Source organism: Sceloporus occidentalis, unplaced genomic scaffold, assembly GCF_023333645.1.
Source record: "Sceloporus occidentalis isolate IW3139 unplaced genomic scaffold, rSceOcc1.0.p SCAF_2, whole genome shotgun sequence".
In the NCBI taxonomy this organism is placed as follows: domain Eukaryota; kingdom Metazoa; phylum Chordata; class Lepidosauria; order Squamata; family Phrynosomatidae; genus Sceloporus; species Sceloporus occidentalis.
In genome coordinates this window covers 255,448,880-255,466,828 of record NW_028316982.1, presented here as the reverse complement: position 1 = coordinate 255,466,828, position 17,949 = coordinate 255,448,880, and the positions used below count along the sequence as shown (strand labels likewise).

The 17,949-nt window shown below is 40.0% G+C and overlaps 1 protein-coding gene across 5 annotated transcripts in view; it reads left to right on the top strand.

Moving 5' to 3' along the window:
- Nucleotides 1-17,949, top strand: part of CNTN5 (contactin 5) — a 934,652-nt gene that overhangs the window by 431,403 nt on the left and 485,300 nt on the right. For all 5 annotated transcript variants that reach the window (XM_089512787.1, XM_089512786.1, XM_089512784.1 and 2 more), the window contains one exon: nt 16,329-16,458. In XM_089512787.1, coding sequence (XP_089368913.1) covers nt 16,404-16,458 — 55 coding nt within the window. In that variant the 5' untranslated portion in view covers nt 16,329-16,403. The remainder of the gene's footprint in view (nt 1-16,328; nt 16,459-17,949) is intronic.

Here is a 17,949-nt window from a genome sequence, read left to right as displayed (position 1 = left end):
TTCTGGGAGACTGCAGCTACATAATCAATTTGAATCTCTGTCTGTTATCAGAGATGATGAGGAAGAGCAGCAGGGACAGACTTCAGGGACAGAACAGGGGACCCTGGGTTTACCACCAAAGGGAACAGTCACTGCTAAGCCTCGGAGGAGGCATGTGGTGGTCGTGGGGGACTCCTTGCTGAGAGGTACTGAACCAGTGGTTTGCAGGCCTGACAAGATGTGTCAGATGTGTTGTCTCCCTGGGGCAAAGATCCGTGATGTGACAGAGAGGCTGACAAGACTTGTCAAGCCCACTGACCATTATCCCTTTCTTTTGGTTCATGTGGGGACCAATGATACTGCAAGGCACAGCCTTCAGAATATCATAAGGGATTATGAGGCTTTGGGTAGGAAGTTGAAAGAGGTGGATGCACAGGTTGTCATCTCATCTCTTCTCCCAGTCAAAGGGCGTGGTCCAGGAAGGGAGAAGAAAATAGCGGATGTAAACAACTGGCTCCATAGATGGTGCTGCCAAGAACGCTTTGGATTCTTGGATCATGGACTGAGGTTCCATGAGGAAGGACTTCTGGCAAGGGATGGGTTGCATCTCACACCAGTTGGCAGAAACGTTTTTGTCAACAGTCTCAAGAAATTGATCAGGAGGGCTTTAAACTAAGTTATGTGGGGGAGGGAGACAACAGGGATGGAGAAAATAACCAAACTGTCATAGAGGGAACAAGACAAACAGTGCAAGGACCCAACAGTGGGAGAAAAAATGTTTGCACAGACAGCAAGTAAAGAAAACGCATGGTCTTAAATGTATCTACACTAATGCATAGAGTATGGGAAAAAAGCAAGCTGAACTTGAACTCCTAGTACAACAAAGCAAATATGATATAATAGGCGTCACTGAAACCTGGTGGGATGAGTCTCATGATTGGAATGTAGGAATAGAGGGGTATAACCTTTTTAAGAGAAATAGGCCAAACAGGAAAGGAGGAGGAATAGCACTATATGTAAGAGATATTTATACCAGTGAAGAGATCCAGGACATCAATCCTGGAAGCCAGGTGCAGAGCATCTGGATAAAAATTAAAGGGGAGGGAAACAACAAGGATGTTATTGTGGGAGTCTACTACAGACCCCCAAGTCAGACTGAAGAATTGGATATGCCTTTCTAGAACAGCTGACCACACACTCAGAAAGGAGATACGTAGTAGTGATGGGTGACTTTAACTATCCTGATATTTGCTGAGGAAAATGGAGCAGAAGACAGAAAAAGGGAATTTCAGCAGAGAATAAGTAAAGAGATAGTAGAGGAATACCTTGTTAATCTAAATGAATTTAAATCTCCAGGATGAGATAAACTACATCCAAGGATATTAAAAGAACTAGCAAATGTAATATCGGAGCCATTGGCAATAATCTTTGAGAACTCCTGGAGAACAGGAGAAGTGCCAGCAGACTGGAGGAAGGCAAACATTGTCCCCATCTTCAAAAAGGGGAAAAAGGAGGATCCCAACAATTATCATCCAACATCAATACCAGGAAAGATTCTAGAGTAGATCAATAAACAGAGAGTCTGTGAACATCTAAAAAGCAATACCATAATCACAAAAAGTCAACATGGGTTTCAGAGAGAGAAGTCATGCTAGACAAAACTGATCTCTTTTTTTGATAAAATTACCAGCTTGTTAGATGAAGGGAATGCTGTGGACATAGTATATCTTGATGTCAGTAAGGCCTTTGACAAAGTTCCTCATGACATTCCTGCAAACAAGCTTGTAAAATGTGGGATAGACAAGGCAACTGTTACATGGATTTGTAATTGACTGAAGCCAAAGGGTGCTCAACAACGGCTCCTTTTCATCCTGGAGAAAAGTGACCAGTGGGGTCCCAAAGGGGTCTGTCCTGGGCCCAGTGCTATTCAACATCTTTATCAATGACTTAGGGGACAAAATTGGGGGCATACTTATCAAATTTGCAGATGACACCAAACTAGGGGGAGTAGCTAATACCCCAGAGGACAGGATCAAAATTCTAGATGACCTAAATAGACTAAACAGCTGGGCCAAAGCTAACAAAATGAAATTCAACACGGAGAAATGTAAGGTACTGCATTTAGGGTGGAAAAATGAAATGCATAGATATAGGATGGGCGAAACCTAGCTGAATGAAACTACATGTGATAGGGATCTGGGAGTCCAAGTAGACCACAAGTTGAACATGAGTGAACAGTGCGACACAGCAGCTAAAAAGGCCAATGCAATTTTAGGCTGCATCAATAAAAGTATAGTGTCTAGACCAAGAGAAGTAATTGTGCCATTGTATTCTGCTCTGGTCAGGCCCCACCTGGAATACTGTGTCCAGTTCTGGGCACCACAATTCAAAAAGGACGTTGAGAAACTGGAGCATCTCCAAAGGAGAGCAACTAAAATGGTGAAGGATCTGGAAATCATATCCTATGAGGAACGACTTGGGGAGCTGGGGATGTTTAGCCTGCAGAAGAGACGGTTAAGAGGTGATATGATAGCCCTGTTTAAATATTTGAAAGGATGTCATATTGAGGAGGGAGCAAGCTTGTTTTCTGCTGCTCCAGAGACTAGGACCTGGAACAATGGGTGCAAGCTACAGCAAAAGAGATTCCACCTCAACATTAGGAAGAACTTCCTGATAGTAAGGGCTGTTCGACAGTGGAACAGACTCCCTCAGAGTGTAGTGGAATCTCCCTCCCTGGAGGTCTTTAAACAGAGGCTGGATAGCCATCTGTCGGGGATGCTTTGATTTGAATTTCCGGCATGACAGGGGTTTGGACTGGACGGCCCTTGCGGTCTCTTCCAACTCTATTATTCTATGATTCTGTGATTCTCTCTCACCGATTTTTCTATGTGCGATAATCTCCATAGTCTCTAGAAAACTATGAAACTCACAAATAAAACAGCAAAGGAACAAAAGGGAGAGCAGATAATTCCTCCTCTCCAATCATCTCAAGAAGTTTAAAAAACCCCACACACATAGATTTATAATTTTGGCCACTAGAATGTAAATAATAAAAAATGGAGGCTGATGAATTTAAAATTCATTCCAGGATGCATTTTGGGAAAAAAGGCTTCAAGTGGTCTGTAGAAGTTTCAAAATGTTTTTGTTTTCTTATTCAAGGCTTACCTGGTTGTTTCATTTCACATGGGTATATTGTTTGTTTTGAATAAAGAAATGGCTAAAACGTGTTGATCTGCTATTCTATTTTGTAGTGTAGAAGCTTATTGTTTATCTGGTATTTCTTCTTTTGGTCCAGATTTTTTTGTGAGAAATGTAATGCCCAGAAATGTATTTGTTTCATTAACTGAGGCATGCCTATACTTTTCCAAGCTGCATGCAAATTCTAATATGATGGCTCTACTGCAGTAGCCCTTATGGTAATTTTTTTAACAAAAAGGATCAGTGAGTGACAGGTGTGTGGGTGTATTATACTTCATCTCTTTTATCAATGAGATTACTATGCATTTACTCATCTACACATAAATGCACATACACAGATGATAATCTGCATAATGATTTCATTCAGTGCAATAGCCTAATGGGCTTAAAACAAACTTGCATAAGCAAACATTCACTCAGACAAGAGTTGTATTTACATATGATTTCATCTACATAGAGCACAATCAGATAATTGCAAACTATTCAATCTGTTCTGGTCTTTGTAATGAATAAGTGAATGTGTATACTGTGTCAGGATGCAAAAAAAAAAAAAATCTGCAATTTTTCTCATCTTCTATAACGAAAGCTGTTAGAGAGAGACCACCATCAATTATTTGTTTTCTTTTGGTTTTTTGGTGGGAGGATTTGCACCCCCAGTGCCTTCAAGTCATCTGTCTACTCACAGTGACCCCATGAATTTCATATTCATAAATGTTTCATAGGCAGGGAATACTGAATGGTAGTTTTGCTGGTTTCTTCCTCTGGAATATAACCTACAGTACGTGGTATTCATTGGCGGTCTCCCATGCAAGGACTATTTACTTAATTTATTTTTTAACTTTCGTATGTTTTTAAATAATTGTACTTTGTTTTAATTGTGATGATTTTAATTGGTTTTAAAATGGAATAGATAAGCTTTAAATTATTTCTTTATGGATCCCACTCTGAGAGAAAGGCAGCATATAAATAGAATAAATATATAAATACTAACCAGGGCTGACCCTGCATAACTTCCAAGATAAAATGGAATTTGGTGCCTTTAGCATATTTAGGCCATTATCAATATACACTCATATCATAAATCCAAAACACACTGCAGAAATAATCCAGTCTGAGGCCGCTTTAACTACCCTGGCTCAATGCTAGGGAATGCAGTTTTGTGAGATATTAAGCCTTCTCTGTCAGAGAGCAATGGTGCCACAATAAACTACAGTTCCTAGGATTCCCTAGCACTGAACCAGGGGAGTTAAGGCAGTCTCAAACTGGATTATTTCTGCAATGTGTTTTGGGCCATAGAGCGTTAGTTGTACTACGTAATCCTGTCGATAAATTTCAGTATGGTGCAACCAACTGTGTTTCTGAAAATCTTTGTGCCTCTTTCCTCATTGTGAAAGAAGGGAAAGAAACTGCATTGTTTATTTCTGAAATCTCACTCCAGTGAACAAAGTTATACACTGAAAGCAGTGACAAATAATTATGCACAATCCAAGAAATCAGAACTACACATGCAATCATTATATTTATGGAATTCTGCTTATGCTACTGTGACCTGAATAAAAATGTTAACTAAAGGTCAACAAAGGGATCATGCATAAGAACATCTAAATATAAAATATAAATATATATAAATATAAAACATCTAAATATATATAAAACAAATAGAACCCCAGCCTTCTTCTTTCTTCTATTTTTTTCAAAATGCAAAAAAAAAAAAAAAAGGAAAGAAAAGAAAGAAACATTGAGAAATGCACAAAATTCTTATAACTTCACTCAATACAGATTTAAAAAATCTGATGTATTTTTCCATTTATACATGCATGAACATGTGAGAATTTGTACCACTAATACTCTGGTTGTGTATGTGTATCCCCATAAGGGATATACGAGCTGTGACATGCATTTACATATAAGAACTTACATTAAATAAATCCCCAATACCTCTTGAATCAAACTCAGTTTTGTGCAGCAAGGATGGAAAAGAGAGATAACACTGCACTAACACCAGTTATTTATCTAAACTTAATTTGAAGCATATTCATGGGTAGATTTTTTTTAAAAAATTGTTTAAAAATTTCAAATAGACAAAAGACTTAAGTGCTATACTCACTCAACATCTTTTTAAATAATGTAATTTATAAAACATAATTTAATTTAAAAATATAAAAAGCAGAACAAGAGGTTAATCTTTTTTACAGGCGAAAAACATTTGAACATAGAAAATACTATTTTTGGCAAAGTGAAACCCAATATGAAATTTAATCATCCCACGTAATGTGTCTATAATAGCTGCTGTTTCCCCATTGAGTGGTAATCTTAAATTCCTGGCAAAAATTCACCAGTTGAGTGATTAAATACAGAAGGAAATTCATATAAACCCTGAACTCTTAATGCATCTGCACTGCAGAAATTACCTTCCAATTGGGACTCTGATCCCACACTGATTTTTAAAACATGAACAGTGCAAAACATTTCTTTAGCTCCTTAAAATCATACATAGCTAAACCTGGGCTGCATCCACATTGCAGAAATAATCCAGTTTGACAACATTTTAACTGCCGTGGTCCAGTGCTATAGAATTCTGGGGAATGTAGTTTGTTGTGACATCAGAACTCTTTGACAGAGGAGGCTGTCTCACAAAACTACAGTTCTCAGAATTCCATAGCACTGACCCATGTCAGATAAAGGCATGTCAAACTGGATTATTTCTGCAATGTGGGGATGCAGCCAAAGAAGAAAGTAAACATATGAATGGTGCACAGCTGACACTGAATTCTTTTTCCTCCTCATCCCCTGGCAATATCTAGCCATGGACAACAGTTATTGTGATAGCATCATGTTTCAGTTTAAGTATTTATATTCTGCTTTTCCCCTGAAATGGGAAATCATGCAGAGCAGCCCTAAGGCTGACAAAAAGCTTAGACTGTTCATAGAATCATAGAACTGTAGAGTTGGAAGAGACCACAAGGACCATCCAGTCCAACCCCATTCTGCCATGCAGGTAATCACAATCAAAGCAACCCCGAAAGATGGCCATCCAGCCTCTGTGTAAAGACCTCCAAAGAAGGAGCCCCCACCATTCTCTGAGGGAGTGTGTTCCACTGTCAAACAGCTCTTACTGTCAGGAAGTTCTTCCCAATGTTGAGGTGGAATCTCTGTCCCTGGAGCTTGCATCCATTGTCCTAGTCTCTGGAGCAGCAGAAAGCAAGCTTGCCCCATCCTCAATGTAACACCCCTTGAATGAGAACCAAATAACTTCCCTGCCATTCCCCTCTTTTAGAGGACTAGACTTCTGCGGCAATGTAGAATTAATACAGTTTGAGACTGCTTTAACTGTCATGGCTGCATCCTATAGAATCTGGGCTTTGTCGTTGGTTGTGGCACCAGAGTTCTCTTGCAGAAAAGGCTAAATTTCTCACAAAACTGCACATTCCAGAATTCCAGAGCATTGAGCCATGACAGTTAAAGCATTGTCAAACTGCATTAATTCACCAGTGTAGACAAAGCCAGAGTTATATGTTCAAGGTAATTTGCTCTGCACCCTTAATCTAGTCTGCTACTACCAGAGCATAGTAGAGGATGGAGTCCTATCACCAATATTTATTTAAGATTCCAATTCCTGTGAAGTCACCTTAAGTGGAATGAGAATTAACTATTATGTTATTCACCTCAGGCAGCAGCAATTTATCTTTGTCCAACATTTCAGCCAGACCATGGAAAACCCCAGCTCATGTTCAAGTATTGGTAAACTACTGTTACTATTATGTATGTAGACAGCAGTCATAACTACTTCCCTCCCAAAGGCTGCGATGACCAGGGGCAGCCTTTCCACTAGACCAAGGGTGAGATCCATGCAGCTTTTGGGGTGTTGTTGGACCTCAGCTCCCAGCATTCTCTCTGTGTTGGCTATGCATGCTTCCCATCTGTCAGAATCTGATTGAAACTGCCATGAGTTGTGTGTAATTAGTTGTTAATATAGTGATATAGGTGGTATTATTTTAGAATAGATTAACTTGGGAGTATTGTGGATATGGGGGATGATGATAGGTATAGTGTTGAGAATGAATCTTGCTGATAATTTACAGGAAAGATCATTTTCTGGTGTAGAAATGGAGAGGTATGTGTGGGATGTGGATTCTCACAGAAGAAGAGATGTACAAAAGGAAATCCAAAGTGTTAAATGGGGGCTGAGTGATTCGGACAAGAAAGATGGTACTTTGACATGTTTTGACTCATGGATGAATCCTAACCAAGCCTGCCAAGTTTTAGGATGGGAAAAGTGAATATGGTGTTACTCTTTGGGGATGATAACAGTTCTGTCTGCAACTGTCTTCCTACACCTATAGTTACTGGAATAAAGTTCTTGTGATTCAAAATACAGAAGGCTGGTTCACTGGACTGGGGGTGATGAATTGTCCTGACTCCAGGTTTCCTTGTACTGTAACAAGGAGGGGACATAAACAATACTCTAGAAATTTTAGAAATTTCAGGGAAGTGGGAGTAGACTAACTCCCATATAAAGGTTTCCCTGTGATTTCTGTGTACTTTACATCAGAGAGAGACTAAATTATCACAAAGTTTGATAGAAAGCAACTAGCCAAGACAAGGGAACTGCAACTTGCCCTTTTAGATAACCTATGACATAGGAAAGGGGCTAAATTCCCCACACAAAGCCTTTGTCTCAAATGACTTAATGCATTTGAATTGCAGATGATGATTTTTCAGCTGCCAGCAGGCAAATTTTATCTTCTCCTTGTCTAAAAAAGAACCAATTCAATGAAGTTCCACACTCCAATGTAAAGTGATAAGAATAAAAATGGGATACTTTGTTAAAGGGAAAGAGAGAGAGATGCCATCTCTCTTTTTAAGAAGTAAGAAAGGTGTTTCAGAGCTTATTCAAATCTCATTATTATGCAAAAGAAATCCATAAAACCTAATATCCTTGGAGCATCATAAGTTTTCTGTTTCTGTTACTCTACCAATCAGGCCAATGAGGTTGTACCAAGTAGACTTGATTTAATATGTCAAGGTATGGATTTATATGCAAAATTCATATCTAGGTTTGATACTTTGCAAGGGAAGAGGCTATTCAGCTAAAAGTGCTGTATAAAGCTCAATTAAGGCAGTGTTTGACTGACAAGGTGTACTTTCAAAGCACATTTCTCTTCTAAGTGGCTGACACTGGTAAGTTTGTCCAGTTGTATACTTTAGTGTCATGGGGAGGAAACTTCTAATTTTGATGGCTATGGTTGAACATGTACGGATTGTGCTGCATAATCAAAACTTTGAAGAAGAAAACCAGTAATTGCCCTGCACTCTGCAAACAAGATTATTTTGCTTTTCCCCCCCTTAAGTAAAATGCTTACTAATAGATATTTACCATTTCTTCAACACAGAGACATAGAGCCGGTAGAGATCGGCTCTAAAAGCTGTCTTCCCTCCAGCTTGGGAGCATGGCATTTAGATGCCACACACTCGCAACTTGCAATTGAAGCCACCCAGCTGCCCAGATGTAGGCAGCTTCATGATGCTCTGGAGATGCGGCATTTACACACTACATGTTGTCGGGGCCATGGCGGGATAGGAAAATGCTGATCAAAAAAGGAGCAAATCTTTGCCACTCCTTCTTTGGGTAGCTTCAAGGCACATTGGGGCCATGGCATGTGGTTGCCATGGCCCCAATCTGTCTTCAGAAGGGGTGGCTTCCAGTGCCCCTTCTATCCATCCACTTCGCCCCTTACTTGACCAACCAGATGGTAAAATGGTTGTGACATGAACATTGAAGGTTTGCATACTGTTGCTCTCCAGTTATGAAATTTGACCAACAAGTCCACCTAACATTTTTTAATTTGTTGGCCAGGCATACACAGAGCAGAATTCTCCTGGCTGTTCCCAGAGAATTTCGGGAAGTAATAGTGCCACTGTATTCTGCTTTGGTCAGCACCTACCTGGAATACTGTGTCCAGTTCTGGGCACCACAATTCGAAAAGGATATTGGGAAGCTGCAGCAAGTCCAAAGGAGGGTGACTAAAATGGTGAAGGGCCTAGAAAACATGTCATATAAGGAATGACTTAGGGAGCTGGATATGTTTAGCCTGGAACAGAGAAGGTTAAGAGGTGATATGATAGCCCTGTTTAAATATTTGAAGGGATGTCGTATTGAGGAGGGAGCAGGTTTGTTTTCTGCTGCTCCAGAGAACAGGACCTGGCAGAATGGATGAAAGCTAAAGGAAAAGAGATTCCACCTCAACATTAGGTGGAAGTTCCTGACTGTAAGGGCTGTTCAACAGTGGAACACACTCCCTTGGAGAGTGGTGGAGTCTCCTCCCTTGGAGGTCTTTAAGCAGAGGCTGGATGGCCATCTGTTGGGGATGCTTTGATTGAGAGTTCCTACATGGCAGGGGGGTTGGACTGGATGGCCCTTGTGGTCTCTTCCAACTCTATGATTCTATGGTCTCTGAGCTATCCCAAATTCGTCCAGTTGTCTCTGCATTCTGGAGCAATGCTGGTATGAGCCGCTCCCTCTGAGGTTGAAAATATGGTGTCCAGAATCAATCACATGGCTGGCTACCTTGTTTTGACCTAAGAGGCAGTGCCTTGTACCTGCAGAGGTGATGATAGGTGACACAGCAGGACACATTTGTAAACACCTGCCCAGCATCCTGTTTACAAGTCCTCCATTAAATCATTTGTAACATGGTTTGAGGCAGAGATGGCCTGGATTTGATGTGGAACTGGCATGAAAACAGTCTGCAGTTGAATCGGGGCTTTGGCCCTGCATTGTGAAGACAGGTCACAGAAAGGGTTCCTAAAACGGTTCATTTGGGCCATGTAGACTTGCTCGTTGTCTTTGAGATCCAGGGTAAAGAGAAAAGGAGGGAGGAAATAACCTGAGAAACCGACATGCTTTTCTTCAGTCTGGCATTTTCAATTTTTTTGTTCCACTGAATTTATGTCAGTTAACCTTTATTTGCTGCTATTAACCTTAATTGTTAAACAATTAGTGTCACAAGATGTAATCTAGTAGGATGATGACATGCAAATATTGTTTTAAAAACAAGGAAGGAAATGGATAGATTTATAAAACTTACAGACTTATCCACTCTGCACAGTTGTTTTGATTCCATTTTAACAGTTATGGATGCATTCTATGGCTTCTAGCTTGGTGAAATATTATTGGAACTCTCTATTTTGCTCCATTGAACTTTTTGCATCATTAGCTCAATAAGGCACATATTCTAAGTACTTCAGAAAAATACACATCCCCGGATTACACAAAATGGAGCCATGACAGAGTGGTATCAATATAACACATGTAGTGTGGATTTGGAATGCAAATTCTCAATGTTCCTACTTCCTGGCAGATGTAAAGGAAAAGGTATTCTGTAGTGTCAAAACACTTTGGATTTTCTTCTTGCAAAGGACAGAGAATTCACCACAACATTTAAAAACTGTACATTTTCAAGAAACTCATGTAGTTTAACTCAGAACTTTACAACTTTCTGAAGAACTCGTTGCACTGTTGTAATAATAATAATAATTTGTTTTATTTATATACCACTATTCCAAAGATCATAGCGGTGAACAGCAAGTAAGCTAATTAGCAAGTAAGCTAATTTGCCCCCAACAGTCTGGGTACTCATTTTAGCAACCTCGGAAGGATGCAAGCCTGAGTCGAGCTTGTAGGTCTGCCTCCAGTCACAGCTGTTTCATTTTGCTCTTTCTCAGCTACCTACCAAACATTTAAGTTGGCAGACAGGTCAAGAAGGAAAGGGAGTGCAGACTCAGAGTCCAGAGTATCCAGGGGACAACTTGTACCCATCCACCCACAAAATCTAAGAAAGAGCAGTATTGGAGGGGGTGGCAGGAGAGGAACAGCCTTGGTGGGGATTGACTAAATTAAGAAAGAAGATAGTTGCAGTTTTCACAGTTAATGTGCACAACTTTGGGAGTTAGTATTCAATGAATGTTCGTCTGTTCTCCTGTTTTCAATGTTGAACCTTTCAGACACTTATAAAAATTGCACAGCATTAGTTCATATAGCTGCACTTTGCCTTGGAGAGTTGTGCTGACTTCCAACTGTGTAGCTTTTAAGCCTGTGTAGAATTGACAAGGTTCTACTGTTTTGCTGTGCTGAGAACGACCAAAAAAAATTCCCACAATTTTCAGAAACTTTCCAAGTGTTGTTTGAATTCCAGTCAGTCAGTTTTCCACAAATAGTTGGGAACATTAATTTTTTGCAATGTTTGGGGAATTGTCAAGTACTCATTCCTAAGGATGGTAGGGTTTCATGTTGCAAATTTTTTTCCTATACACATATCTACACATAAAATCAGTAGCTCACAAATGAGAAGAGGTGAGAGCCCTCTCTTTTATCTGGGCACTATTCATCCATGTGACATCCTTCTCTCCATTTCACCTGATGCCTGAAGTAGTATAGCCTACAGTTTTATCAGCTGAATAAATTGGCCTCTCTAAGGACATTTAGGGAAGGACATTTAGCTGGATTTGTTAATGGATAAAAAGGAGTACTGCAATTAAATACCAACTTTTTCCCAGCTTTTTGGAACCTTCTTACATCACTGAAGTTGGCACAACACATGGTTGCAATAACAGTAAATGTCACATGTGGATAGTAAAATTCCTATTTGAACGCCTAAATTTCAGGGTTAGTAATCAACCCACCTATTCTGACCTGACACCACCAGTCTTTGAAATCTTCACCATCTGACTTCCTTCCTGCCAGTAGTACAGACCTGCTTACTTATTTCATTATAGCAAGTGCTCTGGCAAATATACTAGGAAGATAAGAAGAGGGCAAACCAAACTAGGCCAGAGTCAAACACAGAGGTTCTGTAACAATAGAAGCATTGTCAATGCAGTCCTGGTTCTGAGCACAAAAGGAGTCCAAGAACGGGCCAAAGCAAAGCAGGTGTTGAATAAAGGAATAAGTCTAAGGGACAGTCTGAAGGTCAGGAAATGAGTGATCAGGAACTCTAGCCAGCTGTAAATCAGCACAGCTGGATTCATTTGCCCAGCTGACCTTTTCAACAAGTGCCACAGTAGGCCCTTCTCTTTTGTTACTGTGCTTTAATGTTCAGATCAGTATCTCAACCTCTTCCACAGGGTCCACATGGAATGGGCCAGGTTCTGCTTCCAAGGTAGTGTTGCTAGCCTTCTTTGGCTTCAAGACATGGCTACAAGTCATCTCTGGCTCTGACCTTGCCTGCCATCTAAGTTCCATTTTCCTATTAGAGGAGACCTCCTACAGGAATTATGTGACAGCCCCAATGCTATTTGTGCAGTTTTGCCTTGGTCCTACTTTCTTTACAACTTTACATTTAAAAAAAAATCATTGTTTTCATTACCTATCATTTCCCCATATTCCTGCTTTTAAGCTTTCTACCTACCATCCTTCATCTTAACCCGTTTCTTCTACCCTTTGACTAAGTATTTTGAATCTCTCTCCTTATGATCCCTTCTCTCATTGAACTGAATTGAGTTTCTTCATTACGGTCATAGACAAGCACACATAAAAAGTACAGTATAAAAGGAAGGTTAAAACATGTTTAAAATCATCCCTTCAGGTTAGATGGCCTCAATGCATGTGGACAAGTGTCATATTAGTGTCCCACTGAAACTGTTGTCTGCTGTATTTTAACCACTGACACACAAAATCTGGCTACATTATATGTTATGTTAAAGTTGGTATCTGAGAGCAATAGAGAAGGAGAGAGAGAGAAAAAACCCAAACCTTGACATTTCTGCAATAAAGGTAAAATAAGTCTAGAATGAATATCTCTATAGAACAAGGACTGCAGTAAAACATGCTCTATTGTGTCTAGTTGCCCAGAATCACAGGGAAGAGCATGACAGCTTGCTAAAAATGCCCTCTGATGATTAGGTATTTCTAAGTTTGCAAAATATGACATTGGTGAGGAAAGATACCTGTTATAATCACTGACAATAAAAGTTGAAGCACTACTTAAATCAAGTTGCCATTCTATATCTATTGTGTGTGGTGTGCCTTCAAGTCATTTCCAACTTATGACAACCTTGTATCATGGGGTATTTTGGGCAAGATTTGTTCAGAGAAGGCTTGCCTTTGCCTTCCCTTGAGGCTGAGAGCATGCAATTTGCCCCAAGATCATCCAGTGAGTTTTCATGGCCAAGCTGGGAATCAAACCCTGGTGTCCAGATTTGTAGTCTAGTGCTCAAACCACAATGTCACATTGGCTCTCTCTATATCTCTTACTCATTGCTTAATAATTCCTTTAAACTGATCATATCCCAGGCTAGGCAGAAAGTATGGAGAAAAACCCAGAGGTGAAATTTTAGTCAGCACTGTCCACTTCCACTCTGACTGAAAATCATCATTCATAGCCCATGGGGAAAATCCAGTGGGTATAAAGGATAATCTAAGACCATAGCTGAGTATGGGCACCCATACTCTGGCCTCCATTTACACTTCTCTCATTAGTTATTCCCTACCAATTCTAAGTCTTATCTGCCCCTCCCCCTTTTCTAGCTTTACTGCTTGTCCATCCTCATTCAAGTTCCCCTTTTTCATCCCATTGTCCACTCTACATTGTCTTTCAGTCTCTGTGTTTCCAAATACCTTTGTTTTTGCTACATATCCCCAGCCAAACTAACAGCCTCCCCCCACCTAGAATCAGGACTACAAATGATGTTTGTTTCTTGAATGACTGAACATTCTGGGCAGCTCATCTGAACCATATCAGAGGTTTTGGCACAGTTGCCTCACATACAATACAGTATAGACAACTGATAAAGTTGGGACATAAATGGGGTACCGTTTGTGTTTTCTGTTCATGTCATTTTCCTATTATCATTTTTCTTAACCATTTATGGGATGCTAAGAAGGCCTCTTTCCTTGTTAAACATACTGGGAACAACAGAAAAATGCACAATATGCTGGAGACAGTAATTGCTTAATGCATCTTTTCTCATGCATTCCAAAAATAAACCCACATTTAGAAAATATCTGGAAAAGCTGGAGAAAATACCAAAAAAGACTGCAAAAACAGGTGGTGTGGGAGGATGTCCATTGTAGCACTGGCAAGAATTTCAGAGCTATGAGGAAATGCCAAGAGAGGAGGATATAAAAACAGAGGTGGCCTGACAGGCTTGAACAATTTGAACCAGCAGCTTGAAGAGAGAAAACAAACATTTGCACATTACAAAGGGGACACCTTTACAATATTTTTAGTATTATTTTACAGATTTCTAAGTCAGCACACCAGTTCTTGTGCTAGCAACTTGGAGATTTCCCAAGAGATCTTTTTCAATGAAATTATAGCACTTGGGCTATTCTACTAGCTAAATATGCTTGACGATATCTCAAATATACAGAACTAACAATAAATTAGGGGAAGGGGATGTCCTCAGTGTGTTTGTGGGTAGCGGATTTTTTTTTTATCATCTCAGGTGGGCTCAGCAGAAATGAATAAAGGGTGCAGAACAGTCTCAGGTTCATTTTTCATAGACAAATGGCATTTTGTTGGCAGTTTGAACACATGAGGATATTTGCCTAGCTCTCTACATTTTCACTGTCATTGCTGAAAGGAGATAATATATTACATATAGTCATACCAACTTTTTCTAATTTTGGTGCATATACTTGCATTTTTTTTTAATTTGCTGTGTTCATTGAGTCGCTGAAGAAGCTCAGTCATTTATTATATATCAAAATATTCTGATATGTAATACATGACTGAGCTTCTTGTGTGTGTTTTTTTCTTTTAAAAACCCACGGATTAATAATCATTACTACTTTTCATTAAACTAGCATATTATGTCAGCGACTTCCATCTAAGGATTTGTAGGGTTTTCCATCACTGTATGTGATGCAAAACCTATAAATTCTTAAATGGAAGTTTACAACTGTAAGCTAATTGCCCACATCAAGCGGGATAATTGTTTTAGTGACTCGGAAGGATGCAAGCCTGAGTCAAGCCTGAGCCTTCGCTGGTATTGAACTCGCAACCCTTTGGTTTGTGAGTGAAAGGCTGCAGTACACGCATTTAACCACTGCGCCACCAGGGCTCAATTCTTACAAGTGTGTCAATATGTTATTTTCATTAAAGACAGACAGACACAGACAGACCGCTCTAATGTGGAGATTTATTTTGTTGCACTGTTTAATGACAAGTTTAAAACAAGTTTGGTTTTCACAAATGTAATCATTTGTTGTACATTACAAAATTTCAGTTGTGAATAATAATGCATAGATATTTGCAGGACAATGTGATACATGTATATGTGTGCATACCTCCAATTTCCCCAATTTGGCAGGGACAGTCTCAGTTAATCCTGTTGTCCTTTTCAGCTGCCTTTAAAATGTTCCAGTTTCTTTCTCTTGCTTTTTCTTCTTGCTGCAAGCTGAGTACAAGGTGGAAAAGTCATTTGCACTAATTTAACTGAACAGGGCAAAAAATGAGGAAAGGAGAAAGAATCTTGCCCTTCTCAGTAGACTCAGAGCAAACTGTTGCAGCTTCTCCTAGCTTGTGTGTTTTGCCTTATTGACAACTTTTGTCATCTTGACTACACTTTGATGTTCTTTGGCAGTGTGTCCCCCTGTGAAATGTTGGAGGGTATTGGTGAGAGTGGCAAAATACAAGTGTTTGTCTTTTGCTGGGAGCCACTTTGCAAACTGGGCAAGTGTTAGGATTGCCAAAGTACAAACTGGAGACAGTTCCTGTACATTTAATAAATGTGTAGAAGAGGGAATTTCAACAACTGTTGCTTGTCATGCAACAAGTAACACCTGCTAAAATTCTCTCTTCTGTGCAATAATTAAAAATGCAGGAGCACCCTCCAGTTTTCACTCTGGCAACCTAGCAAATGTGAGAGGGCCAGGGGTCCTCATCTGCAGTGGGCCAGGACTCCCAGTTTTCATCTTCTTTGACTTGCAAGTTACAGTGGTTTCATTCATTCTTTCATTTTCTATTCCACCTACCTGCTGAAAAAGAACCACCCAGTGTTTTGCCCAAATGCCATCCTCCAAAATGCTAGCCCCATTTCTGTTATTTTGTGCAGAGCATTCTTACTTACAGCTGATATAAGAAATTGTAATCAGGGAGGAAAAAGCAGAAGAAATATTTATCAAAGAGCTGTTTCTTTTGCTTCCCCAGGCTGTGTTTTCATGAAGAAATCTCAGAGCTGCTAACAATCGTACAAAGGGGAGCTGAAGACCTTTGAGGCAAGCCATGCAGTCGTCATGGAGACTGATGCTTTTGCTGTCACTCACTAGCTGTTTTACAGGTAAGAACAAAACTCTTAATGATATTGTTTTACGAATGTTCAAAGAGAATGGAAAACATGAAAGCAAAGCAAGTGCTGCTTGTCAAAGTCAGAGCGTCGACGATAATGTGCATTTAACAAACTCTATAGACACACAAGTACAGGACACCTAAGTTAAGAGCTATAGCTGAGCCATAATAATATCTCATCCACCTTTGTCACTCTTTTTCCATTATAGAGCTGAATATATAGTTGAAAGGGATTCCAATGACCATCTAACCCAATCCCCACCCCCACCCCCTCCAGTGCAGGAATCCACATTAAGCACCCCTTGGCTGTCTAATCTTCATTTAAAAACCTCCACCAATGGAGAGTCTGCCATCTTTTAATCTATTCCATGTCAAACAGCTCTTACCATTTGGTAAATCTTAACCTTCCCAATAGCATCCTCTGGGACGGACTGGGAATTGAAGGGAAGGGAACGGAACAAGTGAGGGACTTCTCAGTGCAGTAAAATGCATCCTCCACTCATTCCCCACTTGTTCCCGGTCCCTTCCTTTCTGTTCTCATCCCATTCCATGGAGCCCCTGTGCGGTAAGGTTCTAGATCTTGGTGTCTAGTTTCGTAGTCAACTGTCAATAGATTGGTTTCATGCCAACACATAAATGAATGAATGAAATAAAATGAAATTAGGAGGAGTTGCAAGATGTAGTGGCGGTGATGGTTGTAATGATGATGATAGTGTGTGTGTGTGTGTGTGTGTGTGTGTGTGTGTGTGTGTTAGCCCCTGTGGGGCTAATGCAGCTCCTAGTCTTCTCACAATTGCCCACCCCTGTATAACTGCTAAGCCCTGCCCTCAAGTACTTTTTTAAAGCATCATATGCAGTGACAATGGCATATATATATATATATATATATATATATATATATATATATATATCACACTGAATATGATGCTTTAAAAAAAGTACTTGAGGGCATTGCTTAGCATTTATACAGGGGTGGGCAATTGTGAGAAGACTAGGAGCTGCATTAGCTCCACAGGAGACCTTGGAGAGCTACACCCATCCATTGTGTCCCCCCCCCCCCACTTCAAAACATATGCCCACACATACCCCTAAATACTCTCCAATGGGCATGGAGGCATTTTGCCATGGTTTTGGCCTGGCTGGGGGTATTCTAAGCCCAAGAGAGGCATTTTAGTTTAGCAACTGCTCACTTCCTATTTTAGAAAAGGGCTTCTCTGGATCTAAAATGGCCTGAGGTTGCCAGCAGCAATGCTAACAATACCTCTACAGGCTTTAGAAGACATTTATTTTATTTTATTTTTAAAAAGTTCTTTTTTAAACCCTACTGGCCACAAAATGGAATTGGGGGGAGGGGGTCTGCATGCAAACTTTTGGTTGTACTTTGCTCACCTGTGGCCTAAACATTCAGTAGGCTGAAACATACCCAGAAGAGATTAACCAAGATAATAAAGGGCCTGAAAACCAAATCCTATAAGGAACAGCT